Source organism: Bos grunniens, chromosome 5 (genome assembly GCF_055505025.1).
Source record: "Bos grunniens cultivar Pamir isolate PY7600 chromosome 5, Bosgru_T2T1.0, whole genome shotgun sequence".
NCBI classification, from domain to species: Eukaryota; Metazoa; Chordata; class Mammalia; order Artiodactyla; family Bovidae; genus Bos; species Bos grunniens.
Window position 1 is genome coordinate 103257183 of NC_141169.1, and position 14460 is coordinate 103271642.

The 14460-nt window shown below is 39.9% G+C and overlaps 1 protein-coding gene across 1 annotated transcript in view; it reads left to right on the top strand.

Annotated features, from left to right (window-relative positions):
* The window catches only part of LOC147372827 (antigen WC1.1-like), a 54308-nt gene that overhangs the window by 20540 nt on the left and 19308 nt on the right, over nucleotides 1-14460 (top strand). The window contains exons 5-7 of the mRNA XM_086402114.1: nucleotides 3343-3435; nucleotides 3512-3826; nucleotides 6197-6511. Of these exons, the coding sequence (XP_086258240.1) occupies nucleotides 3343-3435; nucleotides 3512-3826; nucleotides 6197-6511 (723 nt within the window). The remainder of the gene's footprint in view (nucleotides 1-3342; nucleotides 3436-3511; nucleotides 3827-6196; nucleotides 6512-14460) is intronic.

The following is a 14460-nucleotide window of genomic DNA, read 5'->3' on the forward strand; positions in this document are numbered from 1 at the left end:
TCAGATGCTCTGTGGCATGTGGGATCTTAGTTCTCACATCAGGGATCGAACCTGAGTCCTCTGCATTGCATGGCTGATTCTCAACCATTGGACCAGGAGAAAAATCCCCCAGCTTGTCATTTTTCACCAAAAAAAAAAAAAAAAGAAAAAAAGAGAGAGAGAGCATAAACATATTTTGTTTGAGAAGAGTTAATCTTCACAGAAATTGGAGGTGATTGACTGACAATGTTGAGTTTTCCGATTTATTGACATTATATATGTTTATCCCTCCATTCAGTTAGGTCTCCAATTTCTCTCAGAGGTTTTGCTCATCTTCTGCTAGATTTTTCTCCTAGACATTTATGTTTTTGATGTCATAAGCATTTCTTTTAGTGGAAGTGTCCTAGGAATGATTTATCTCTGACTTGTTTTTACCTTTCCTTTTTTTAATTTTGATGTAATTTGAGACTAAAAGCTGTAAGAATAATATAAAAATCCAGAATACCTTTAGCTCGATTTCCCAATGTTAGTATTCTGCTTTAATCTCTCCCCCCAGTTGACATTTCTCTCTATCTCTGTTTCAGTCTTTCCTTCTTTGTCCCTCTCCCACCACATTTCTCTATGAATATGTAAAATCCTTCTGAATTAGATTGCAGACATGATGTCTCTTTACCTCTAAAATGCTTCAAGGGATTTCCTTATGTAACCACACTTCAGTCAAGTCATCAGACTGCTTCAGCCCCAGATGATATCTAAGTGCAACCACTGAAAGACTCTAAGACAGAACTGCCAAGTAGGATCTTTCGGAAATTATTTACCCAGGAAGTCTTAAGCAAAATGAGGTATATATTTTTTTGTTTAAGTGGCTAAGCTTTATGGGCAAATTTATTATACAGCAATATAACCAGGACACGCTTCCCTGGTGGCTCAGTGGTAAAGAACCCACCTGCCAAGTCAGGAAACCTGAGTTCCACCTGGGGGACTTGACAATCCCCTGGAGAAAAAAATGGAAACCCACTCCAATATTATTGCCTGAGAAATCCCATGAACAGAGGAACCTGGTGGGCTACAGTCCATATGATCGCCAAAAAAATCAGACATGATTGTTTGACTAAACAACAACTATAGCAACCAGGACACTTATTATGTGACCTGCATCTCTGAATAGAAGACCATTTGTCCTCTGATCTTCTATTTACTGTTTCTACCTTATGCCGAGCTAATGTGCTGAAATGCTCATCCTTTACTTAATATCGGCTGTTAAGTTTTTCAGCTCTATAATTTTTATCTGTTGTTATTTTGTCAATTTCTTTTGTCAATTAATTCTATGAGGCCTTCAATAGTGCTGAGTTAAATTCTCCATCAGATAACTCTAGCAACTGAATAACTTGGGAAATTCTTTCTAATGTCTTTTTCTTCCTGGTTTTCCATGAGATCTCTATGTGTATTGTTTTTATTTTTTGAAATTTTTTAAAAATTTTATTTTATTTTTAAACTTTATGTAATTGTATTAGTTTTGCCAAATATCAAAATGAATCCACCGCAGGTATACATGTGTTCCCCATGCTGAACCCTCCTCCCTCCTCCCTCCCCATACCATTCCTCTGGGTCGTCCCAGTGCACTAGCCCCAAGCATCCAGTATCGTGCATCGAACCTGGACTGGCATCTGGTTTCATACATGATATTTTACATGTTTCAATGCCATTCTCCCAAATCTTCCCACCCTCTCCCTCTCCCATAGAGTCCATAAGACTGTTCTATACATCAGTGTCTCTTTTGCTGTCTCATACACAGGGTTATTGTTACCATCTTTCTAAATTCCATATATATGCGTTAGTATACTGTATTGGTGTTTTTCCTTCTGGCTTACTTCACTCTGTATAATAGGCTCCAGTTTCATCCACCTCATTAGAACTGATTCAAATGTATTCTTTTTAATGGCTGAGTAATACTCCATTGTGTATATGTACCACAGCTTTCTTATCCAGTCATCTGCTGATGGACATCTAGGTTGCTTCCATGTCCTGGCTATTATAAACAGTGCTGTGATGAACATTGGGGTACACGTGTCTCTTTCCCTTCTGGTTTCCTCAGTGTGTATGCCCAGCAGTGGGATTGCTGGATCATAAGGCAGTTCTATTTCCAGGTTTTTAAGGAATCTCCACACTGTTCTCCATAGTGGCTGTACTAGTTTGCATTCCCACCAACAGTGTAAGAGGGTTCCCTTTTCTCCACACCCTCTCCAGCATTTATTATTTGTAGACTTTTGGATCGCAGCCATCCTGACTGGCGTGAAATGGTACCTCATTGTGGTTTTGATTTGCATTTCTCTGATAATGAGTGATGTTGAGCATCTTTTCATGTGTTTGTTAGCCATCTGTATGTCTTCTTTGGAGAAATGTCTGTTTAGTTCTTTGGCCCATTTTTTAATTGGGCCATTTATTTTTCTGGAGTTGAGCTGTAGGAGTTGCTTGTATATTTTTGAGATTAGTTGTTTGTCAGTTGCTTCATTTGCTATTATTTTCTCCCATTCTGAAGGCTGTCTTTTCACCTTGCTAATAGTTTCCTTTGATGTGCAGAAGCTTTTAAGGTTAATTAGGTCCCATTTGTTTATTTTTGCTTTTATTTCCAATATTCCTGGAGGTGGATCATAGAGGATCCTGCTGTGATGTATGTCAGAGAGTGTTTTGCCTATGTTCTCCTCTAGGAGTTTTATAGTTTCTGGTCTTAAGTTTAGATTTTTAATCCATTTTGAGTTTATTTTTGTGTATGGTGTTAGAAAGTGTTCTAGTTTCATTCTTTTACAAGTGGTTGACCAGATTTCCCAGCACCACTTGTTAAAGAGATTGCCTTTAATCCATTGTATATTCTTGCCTCCTTTGTCAAAGATAAGTGTATTGTTTTTAATAACAGACATTGTAGATTAAAAAGTGGTAGAATACCTTTGGAAAAGATTTTATTCTGCTTTTCCCATTTACGCATAGATTTAGAAACAAAACAGCTTACTTAACTCACTCTTAGTGCAATGGTTAACTGAAAACAATTGTGGCACTGTCAGAAGAACTCTCCCTGCTGTTGCTGCTGCTAAGTTGCTTCAGTCGTGTCCGACTCTGTGCGACCCCATGGATGGCAGCCCACAAGGCTCCCCCATCCCTGGGGTTCTCCAGGCAAGAGTACTGGAGTGGATTGCCATTGTCTTCTCCACAGAACTCTCCCTAGAGAAGGTGAATCCTAAGATTATGATAACCTTACTGTTATGTTAACATTGTTTATCTTAGACTTCATCACTAGGTCATTATTTAACTTAATTCAATTTATTGTTCTTCAACCCACAAACCCTCTGATCATTGCTGTTTGTGCAGGAAACCAGACCCAGGTGCTGCCCCAGTGCAACGACTCCCGCTCGGAACCAGCAGGCTCTGCAGCCTCAGATGAGAGCGCCCCCTACTGCTCAGGTAAGGGTCCCACAAGACAGAAGACCATTCTCATCCCCCAGGTCAACGCCCAATTGTTCCTTTTCTCTCTTCTCAGACAGCAGACAGCTCCGCCTGGTGGAAGGAGGCGGTCCCTGCGCCGGGAGAGTGGAGATCCTTGACCAGGGCTCCTGGGGCACCATCTGTGATGATGGCTGGGACCTAGATGATGCCCGCGTGGTGTGCAGGCAGCTGGGCTGTGGAGAAGCCCTCAATGCCACAGGGTCTGCTCACTTTGGGGCAGGATCAGGACCCATCTGGCTGGGCGACCTGAACTGTACAGGAAATGAGTCTCATGTGTGGAGGTGCCCTTCCCAGGGTTGGGGGCGGCACAACTGCAGACACAAGCAGGATGCGGGGGTCATCTGCTCAGGTCTGTGCTGCACACTGTCCACAGTCTAGGGGAGGGGTGATAGCCCTGGAGAAGGGGTGGTCTGAACCCTGAGGAAAAGGTGCTGGAAGGACTACAGAAGGAAGCTTCCTCCCATGGAGCCTGTCTTTCCAGCAGATGTGAAGACGAGGTGCTTTCATTTCCTCCTGCAGCAGCTGATGTTCTAGTCCTTTCTTCTCAGCAGTGTTTCCTGACAGAGCCAGTTCTTACAACTCCAGTTGAAAGTTGGGCTTACCTTGCCTTACATATGGGACGAAAATCTTAAGTCCATGGTGCTAGTTCCTGTTTGCTTCTGTAACAAATTGCCACATAGTGGTTTAAAACAACATCTATTTATTTCCTTAAAGTTCTCTAGGTTCGATGTTCAGCAGTATCTCCCTGGGTTGGAATCAAGGTTTCAGCAGGGACACATCACTTCGGAGGCTTTGGTGAAGAATCCCATTTCTTATATCAAGTTTCTTTTCAAACCACCTTAATTCCTTGGCTCATAGACCCCCTTCATCCATCATCAAACCAGCAATGCTGCACATCTTTAATCATTATCCAGAGTCACATCTCTCTCTAGTCAGAGCCAAGAAAGAGTGCTTCTATTGGTTTGGCCAAAAGTTTCCTTCATGTTTTCTGTAAGATGGTCTAGTAATACTTAGCTGTCTTTCACTTCATTTGAAACAATTATGTTAGATTGTATTTTGGCAGCTATCATATCAGCACACATACATATTTTTTGAACGATCAAAATTAGTGAATTTTTATGTAGCCACTTTAACATTGAAAATGGAATAAAAAAGCAACATTTTCTTCCTATCATTCTTTATTATTTCAAGAAAAGTTAGAAACACAACCGAAATGCAAAACAAATTTGTGGAGTGTATGGAAGTACGGTGAGTGAAAAAACTCATCAAAAGTGGTTTATGAAGTTTTGTGTTGGAGATTTCTCACTGGACAGTACTGCAGAGTAGGGTAGACAAGATGAAGTTGATCACAGTCAAACTGAGATATTATTTGAAGACAATGTTATACAATGCAGGAGATAGGCAACATACTCAAAATATCCAAAGCAAGCATTGAAAGTCATTTGTACCAGTTCGGTTAAATTAATTGCTTTGATGTTTGAGTTTCACATAAGTGAAAAAAACCTTCACGGTAGTATTTCTACATGAGATTCTCTACTTAAACATAAAGAAAACATTTTGCTTTTGAAACAAATTGTGATGGGTGATGAAAAGTGGATATTTCACAATAATGTGGAATGGAAGAGATTGTGGGGCATGTGAAATGAACCACCACCAACCACACCAATGGCCAGTCTTCTTCCAAAGAAGGTGATGTTGTATATGTGGTGGTATTGGAAGGGAGTCCTCTTTTAAGGGAGTACCTTCCAGAAAATTGAATGATAATTCCAACAAGTACTGTTCCCCATTAGACCAACTGAAAATAGCACTTGATGAAAAGCATTCAGAATTAATCCAAAGAAAATGCATAATCTTCCATCAGGATAATGCAATACCACATATTTCTTTGCAAGCTAGGCAAAAACTGCCATAGTTTGGCTAGTTCTGATTCATCAGCTGTGTTTACCAGACATTGCAGTTTTGGATTTCCATTTATTTAGATTTTTAAAAAATTCTCTTAATGGAAAAAATTTAAATTCACTGTAAGACTATAAAATGCACTTGGATTAGTTCTTTGCTTAGAAAGATAAAAGTTTTGGGAAGAGGGAATTATGAAGTTGCCTGAAAATGGCACAAGGTAGTAGAACAAAATGATGAATATGCTGTTCAATAAAGTTCTGAGTGAACATGAAAAATGTCTTTTATTTTGACTTAAAACCCGAAGAAACTTTCTGGCCAACCAAATAAGAATGTGATTAGACTGAGTTCACATAGTTAATCCACAATAGTTCAACTTAATTTCACCATCCCATGATTCTTACCTTAATCATATCTGTGAAATCCCTTTTGCCAGGCTAGGTAACATATTCATGGTTCCAGGGACTTGGATGAGACTTCTGTGTGTTCATTATCCTGCCACTGTCCCAATATCCATATCACATCCCTTTCACATTCTCTTAGAGGTTTGGTCAGGAAAAAGAATTCAGCTCTCCTCCCTGAAGGTGCCCAGGTTGCTCTTCCTCTCTGCTCATATTCACTACATCATGGTGGTAGAAACGTTTAAAAAGATAGACACAAATGGACAAAGTCAGGTAAAAGGGAGACAACTTTCACTCATATTACCTAATGGGTATCTCTTCAGCTAGTTGAGGGATGAATGGGCACTATTTCTAGGAGAGAGGAAAACCCAGAGCACTGAGTGAAGTTCTCACCAGTCCTGATTTCTCCCTTTCAATCTTAGAGTTCCTGGCCCTCAGAATTGTGAGTGAGGATAAGCAGTGTGCTGGGTGGCTGGAAGTTTTCTACAACGGGACCTGGGGCAGTGTCTGCCGAAGCTCCATGAAAGATATCACTGTGTCCATCATCTGCAGTCAGCTTGGCTGTGGGGACAGTGGAAGTCTCAACTCTTCTGTTGCTCTTAGAGAAGGTTCTAGACCCCGGTGGGTAGATGGAATCCGGTGTCGGAACACTGATACCTCTCTCTGGCAGTGTCCTTCTGACCCTTGGAATTGCAGTTCATGCTCTCCTAAGGAGGAAGCCTACATCTCATGTGCAGGTGAATTACTGTCTGTTTCTGTGTCTGTCTTAAACCTGTAGAATGTTAATAATGATACTTTATATTTTCATAATTAACTAATGAATTTAACATTGGTCCACAAAATGAAGTTAAGACCAGCTCAGTTCAGTCGCTCAGCTGTGACCAACTCCTTGCAATCCCATGGACTGCAGCATGCCAAGCTCCCCTGTCCAACACCAACTCCAGGAGCCTACTTAAAATCATGTCCATCGCATTGGTGATGCCATCCAACCATCTCATCCACTGCCATCCCCTTCTCCTCTTGCCTTCAATCTTTCCCAGCATCAGTGTCTTTTCCAATGAGTCCATTCTTCCCAAAAGGTGGCCAAAGTATTGGAGTTTCTGCTTCAGCATCAGTCCTTCCAGTGAGTATTCAGGACTGATTTCCTTTAGAATTGACTGGATTTATCTCCTTGCAGTTTAAGGGACTCTCAAGAGTCTTCTCAAATGCAACAGTTCAAAAGCATCAATTCTTTGGTGCTCAGCTTTCTTTATAGTCCATCTCTCACATTCATACTGGACTAATGGGAAAACCATAGCTTTGAGTAGATGAACCTTTTTTGGTAAAGTAATGTCTCTGCTTTTTAATATGCTGTCTAGTTGGTCACAGATTTTCTTCCAAGGAGCAAGTTTCTTTCAATTTCATGACTGAAACCACTATCTGCAGTGATTTTAGAGGCCCCCCAAATAAAGTCTATCATCTATTTGCCATGAAGTGATGGGACTGGATGCCATGATCTTAGTTTTCTGAATGTTGAGTTTTAAGCCAAACTCAAACTCAAATGTTGAGTTTTAAGAGAGTTTTATCACTCTCTTCTTTCACTTCCATCAAAAGGCTCTTTAGTTCTTCTTTGCTTTCTGCAATAAGGGTGGTGTCATCTGTGTATCTGAGGTTACTGATATTTTTCCTGGCAATCTTGATTCCAGCTTGTGCTTCATCCAACCTGGCATTTCACATGATGATGTACTCTGCAATAAGTTAAATAAGCAGGGTGACAATATACAGCCTTGGTGTACTCCTTTCCCAATTTGGAATCTGTCTGTTGTCCCATGTCCAGTTCTAACTGTTGCTTCTTGACCTGCATTACAGATTTCTCAAGAGGCACATCAGGTGGTCTGGTATTCCCAAGTCTTTCAAAATTTTCCACAGTTTGTTGTGATCCACACAGTCAAGGCTTTGGCATAGTCAGTAAAGCGAAAATAGCCATTTTTCTGGAACTCTCTTGCTTTTTCAATGATCCAGCAGATGTTGGCAATGTGATCTCTGGTTCCTCTGCCTTCTCTAAATACAGCTTGAACATCTGGAAGTTCACGGTTCACATATTGCTGAAGCCTAGCTTGGAGGATTTTGAGTATTACTTTGCTAACTTGTGAGATGAGTCCAATTGTGCTCTAGTTTGAACATTCTTTGGCATTGCCTTTCTTTGGGATTGGAATGAAAACTGACCTTTTCCAGTCCTATGGCCACTGCTGAGTTTTCCAAATTCACTGGCATATTGAGTGCAGCACTTTCACAGCATCATATTTTAGAATTTGAAATAGCTCAACTGGAATTTCATCACCTCCACTAGCTTTGTTTGTAGTGATGCTTTCTAAGGCCGACTTGACTTCACATTCCAGGATGTCTGGCTCTAGGTCAGTGATCACACCATTGTGGTTTTCTGGGTCATCAAGATCTTTTTCTTATAGTTCTTCTGTGTATTCTTGCCACCTCTTCTTAATATCTTCTGCTTCTGTTAGGTCCATGCCATTTCTGTCCTTTATTGTGCTCATCTTTGCATGAAACGTTCCCTTAGTGTCTCTAATTTTCTTGAAGAGATCTCTAGTCTTTCCCATTCTTTGTTTTCATCTTTTTTTTTTTTTTTTTTGCATTGATTGCTGATAAAGGCTTTCTGATCTCTCCTTGCTACTCTTTGGAACCCTGCATTCAAATGGGTATATCTTTCCTTTTCTCCTTTGCCTTTAGCTTCTCTTCTTTTCTCAGCTATTTGTAAGGCCTCCTCAGACAACCATTTTGCCTTTTTGCATTTCTTTTTCTTGAGGACTGTCTTGATCACTGCCTCCTGTAGAATGTCACAAACCTCCATCCATAGTTCTTCAGGCACTCTGTCTGTCAGGTCTAATCCCTTGAATCTATTTGTCACTTCCACTGTATAATGATAAGAGATTTGACTTAGGTCATACCTGAATGATCTAGTGGTTTTCCCTACAGAGACTGAGCCAGAACTATGTCTGAGTGTCTCCTGTGGAGGTGTGGGTCAACAGTGGCCTGCCACAGAGGCTCTGGGTGCAGCAGACCTGGGTATAGCATAAGCCCTTTTGGAGGAGGTCGCCATTAACTCTACCATAGAACCAACAGAAATCACAAAGGACTTGGGAAACAGACTCTGGGAGGGCAGAAACAAAACCCGTGTGCCCCAGGACCCAGGAGAAAGGAGCAGTGACCCCACAGGAGACTGACTCAGATATGCCCATGAGTGTCCAGGAGCCTCTGACAGAGGTGTATGTTGGCGGTGGCTTGCTTCATATTCAGAGGCACCGAGTGCAGCAGTCAGTGAAGGGGACCTTTTGAAGGAAATCACCATTATCTTCATTACCTCCACCATAGTTTGGCCTCAGGTCAAGCATCAGGGAGGAAACAACCCCACCCATCAACAGAAAATTGGATGAAAAATTTACTGAATATGCCCCTGCCCATCAGAACAAGACCCAGTTTCCCCCTCAGTCAGTCTGTCTCATCAGGAAGCTTCCATTAGCCTCTTAACCCTATCCATCAGAGGGCAGAGAGAATGAAAACTACAGTCACAGAAAACTAACCAAACTGATCATATGGACCACAGCCTTGCCTAGCTCAATGAAACTATGAGCCATGCCGTGTAGGGCCATCCAAGACAGACAGGTCATGGCGGAGAGTTCTGATAAAATGTGGTCCACTGGAGAAAGGAATGGCAAACCACTTCAGTATTCATGCCTTGAGAACCCCATGAACAGTATGAAAAGGCAAAAAGGTATGACACTGAAAGATGATCTCCCCAGGTTGTTAGGTACCCAATACACTACTGGAGAAGTGTGGAGATATAACTTCAGAAAGAATGACGAGACAGAGACAAAGCAAAAACAACACCCAGTTGTGGATGTGATGGGTGATGGAAGTAAAGTCCATTGCTGTAAAGAGCAATATTGCATAAGAACCTGGAATGTTAGGTCCATGAATCAAGGCAAATTGTAAGTGGTCAAACAGGACATGGCAAGAGTGAACATAAATGTTTTAAGAATCAGTGAACTAAAATGGAAGGGAATGGGTGAATTTAACTCAGAAGTTAAGATGAAGCTGATTTAATCCACATGTTCCAACACTACTTTTTAAAATTTGTAGTTGACATGTAATTCACATTACAATATTAGCATTAGTTTCAGGTGTACAACATAATGCTTATGTATTTGTTCAGTTCAGTTAAGTTCATTTCAGTCACTCAGTCGTGTCCGACTCTTTGCAACCCCATGAACCACAGCACTCCAAGCCTCCCTTTCCATCACCAACTCCTGGAGTCCACCCAAACCTATGTCCATCGAGTCGGTGATGCCATCCAACGATGTCATCCTCTGTTGTCCCCTTCTCCTCCTGCCTTCAATCTTTCCCAGAATCAGGGTCTTTTCAAATGAGTCAGTTCTTCATATGAGGTGACCAAAATATTGGAGTTTCAGCTTTAGCATCAGTCCTTCCAATGAACACCCAGGACTGATCTCCTTTAGGATGGACTGGTTGGATCTCGTTGCAGCCCAAGGGACTCTCAGGAGTCTTCTCCAACACCACAGTTCAAAAGCATCAGTTCTTTGGTGCTCAGCTTTCTTCACAGTCCAACTCTCATATCCATACATGACCACTGGAAAAACCATAACCTTGACTAGACAGACCTTTGTTGGGAAAGTAATGTCTCTGCTTTTGAATATGCTGTCTAGGTGTCTTTTAAGTTCATGGCTGCAGTCACCATCTGCAGTGATTTTGGAGCACAGAAAAATAAAGTCAGCCACTGTTTCCACTGTTTCCCTATCTATTTCCCATGAAGTGATGGGACCAGATGCCATGATCTTAGTTTTCTGAATGTTGAGCTTTAAGCCAACTTTTTCACTCTCTTGTTTCACTTTCATCAAGAGGCTTTTGAGTTCCTCTTCACTTTCTGCCATAAGGGTGGTGTCATCTGCATATCTGAAGTTATTGATATTTCTCCTGGCAATCTTGATTCCAGCTTGTGCTTTCTCCAGCCCAGCGTTTCTCATGATGTGCTCTGCATATAAGTTAAATAAGTGATAAAGAATCCCCATTGCCAATGCAGGAGACATAAGAGATGTGGGTTCCCTCCCTGGGTTGTGAAGATCCCCTGGAGGGGGAAATGGCAACCGTACTCCAGTATTCTTGCCTGGGAAATCCCATGGATAGAGAAGCCTCTCAGGCTACAGTCCATAGAGTCACAAACAGACGGACAGGACTGAGCACACACACCCACACCCACATTAACTGTACTCCCCATACTGTACACTACATCCTCATGACATTAATTTTAGTGCTGGAAGTTTACACCTTTTGACTACCTTCATCCATTTTGCCCACATCAACCCCAACCCACCTCTGGCAACCACCGAATTGCTCTTTGCATCTCTGAAAGCTTTAAAAAAAAATCTATTTTAAGATTCCACATATAAATGAGATCATATGATATTTTTCTTTAACCATCTGGTTTAGCTCACTTAGCATAATGCCTTCAAGGTACATTCATGTGTTGCAAATGATGGGAATTTCTATTTTTGGTGACTGTATGTATATATAAAGATTATATATATAAATATAAACATTATATATAATTTTATATATTATTTATATATAATATATATTATATCTTATATATAATATAATATATATTTACATATAAATATATATTATGTATAAACATTATATGCTGCTGCTAAGTCGCTTCAGTCGTGTCCAACTCTGTGCGACCCCAAAGACAGCAGCCCATCAGGCTCCACCGTTCCTGGGATTGTCCAGGCAAGAACACTGGAGTGGGTTGCCATTTCCTTCTCCAATGCATGAAAGTGAAAAGTGAAAGTGAAGTCGCTCAGTCGTGTCCGACTCTTAGCGACCCCATGGACTACAGCCTACCGGATTCCTCCATCCATGGGATTTTCCAGGCAAGAGTGCTGGAGTGGGGTGCCATCACCTTCTCCAATATATATATATAAACTATTTCTTTATCCATTCATCCGTCAATGAAGGCTTACATTATCTGATTATTGTAAATAATTCTGCAGTGAACATTGGGTTGCACATATATTTTCAAGTTAGTGTTTTCATTTCCTTCAGATAAATACTCAAAAGGAAAATTTCTAAATCATACAGCAGTTCTGTTTTTAATTTTTTGGAAACCTCAAAACTTTTCCATAGGGGATGCTCAACTTACATTCCCTGCAACTGTGTATAAACTTTTTCTTCTCTTCACATTATCACCAACTCTGGTTACTTCTTGTCTTTTTGATAAAAGCAATTCTGTGAGGTGATCTTATTGTGGTTTTGATTTACATTGACCTGGTGACTAGTAATATTGTGCACCTTTTCATGTACCTATTGGCCAAATGGATGTTTTCTGTGAAAAACATGTCTATTCAGGTCCTCTGTCCATTTTGAAATCAGACTGTTTTTGTTTTTGTTTTTCTGCTATTGAGTTGTGTGCATTCTTTAAATATTAATAGTTTGGATATTAACCTTTTTCAAGTACATATAATTTACTAATATCTTCTCTAATTCCACAGATAGTCTCTTCATTCTTCATATCATTTCCTTTGTTGTGAAGAAGTTTTTAAGTTTTATGTAGTTTCACTTGGCTATTTTGGTCTTCTTGCCTTTGTTTTTGGCATCAAATCCAAAATATCATCACAAAGACTGAGGTCAAGGACATTTTTCCCTTACTTTTTCTTCTAGGATTTTTATGACTTCAGTACTTATGATTAAGTCTTTAATCCATTTTGAGTTGAGTTTTGTGAATGGTGTATGGACAGTGATGCCATTGCATCTTTTGCATGTAGCAGTCTAATTTTTATAACACCGTTCATTGAAGAGACTGTCATTTCCCCATTGTAGATTCTTGGCTCCTTTGTCAAAAGCTAATTGACTGTATATATTTGGATTTATTTCTGGGCTGTCTATTCTGTTATGTTGATCTCTGTGTCCATTTTTATACAAATACCATACTGTTTTGATTAGTATAACTTTGTAATATAGTTTGAAATCAGGATGCATGACACCTCCAGCATTGTTCTTCTTTCTCAAGATTGATTTTGATATTCAGGGTCTTTTGTGGTTCCATAGAAACTTTAGGATTGTTTATTCCATATGTGTGAAAATTTCCACTTGGATTTTGTTAAGGATTACAGTGAATCTGTAGATTTCTTTGTGTAGCATGAGCATTTTAACAATATAAGGTCTTCCAACCCATGATCACAGATTATCTTTCCATTTATTTGTGTTTTCTTCAATATCATTCATCAGTGTCCTATAGCTTTCACCATTCAAGATTTTTACCTCCTTTGTTAAATTTATCCCCAAGTATTTTATTGGTTTTGTACAGTTGCCCACGTTTCATACTGAATAATAGATAAGAGTAGCTTAGAATCTATTTAATAATTTTCCTTTAACATTATGTAAGTGAAATTTTGAATATAAATTAATTCTGTACTTAGAGACAAACTAATTTTGTGTTGTTGTTTAGTCACTAAGTTGTGTTCAACTCTTTCCCACCCCATGGACTGTAGCCTGCCAGGCTCTTCTATCCATAGGATTTTCCAGGCAAGAATACTGGAGTGGGTTGCCATTTCCTTCTCCAGGGGATCTTCCTGACCCAGACATCAAACCTGCATCTCCTGCATTTCTAGCAGATTCCTAACCACTGAGAAACTGGGGAAACCCAACAATGCCTACCTAATAGCAATGCTGTGTGGTAAATTAAACTTATTTTTAATATGCACTATTTATTTTCACAAACCATTACTTTTAATTTACATTTACTTTACTATTAATATTTCACTGATTAGCATGAAGCTAAAGGCCTTCTGTTTCACTGAATTTTATTGTCTATACATTCATTCAATAAATATTTATTAAGCAACTATCAAGGTATTTAGAAAAGGTTCTCCATCTACATACTTGTTGAATCTTGTTGAATGAGTGCATACAATATGTAGGCACTGTCCTAATAGTAGAAAAACAGGGTAAATAAGATATGGAAAGTCCTTCCTCTAGTAAAACTTTAATTCAGGTAGGGGTGTGTGTATGTGTGTGTTCACATTTGTAGATGTCTGTATGTCTGTTTTTATATTTGTTATTAGATGCAGGGAGTGATAAACAAGTAAATATTTAAAGTTATTTTAGAAGACTTTATGATAGCTTTCACTACCATTTTTATTTTTCTCTAGAATGTTTAAAATTTTCTTATTTATCAGTCAGTTCAGTCACTCAGTCGTGTCTGACTCTTTATGACCCCCATGGACTGCAGCATGCCAGGCTTCCCTGTCCATCACTAACTCCCCGAGCTTGCTCAAACTCATGTCCGTTGAGTCAGTGATACCATCCAACCATCTCTTCCTCTGTCATCCCCTTCTCCTCCTGCATTCAATCTTTCCCAGCATCAAGGTCTTTTTCAACGACTCAGTTCTTCGCATCAGGTGGCCAAAGTATTTGAGTTTCAGCTTCAGCATCAGTCCTTCCAATGAATAATCAAGACTAATATCCTTTAGGATGGACTGATTGGATCTCCTTGCAGTCCAAGGCACTCTTAAGAGTCTTCTCCAACACCACAGCTCAAAAGCATCAATTCTTCGGTGCTCAGCTTTCTTTATAGTCCAACTCTCACATCCATACATGACTACAGGAAAATCCA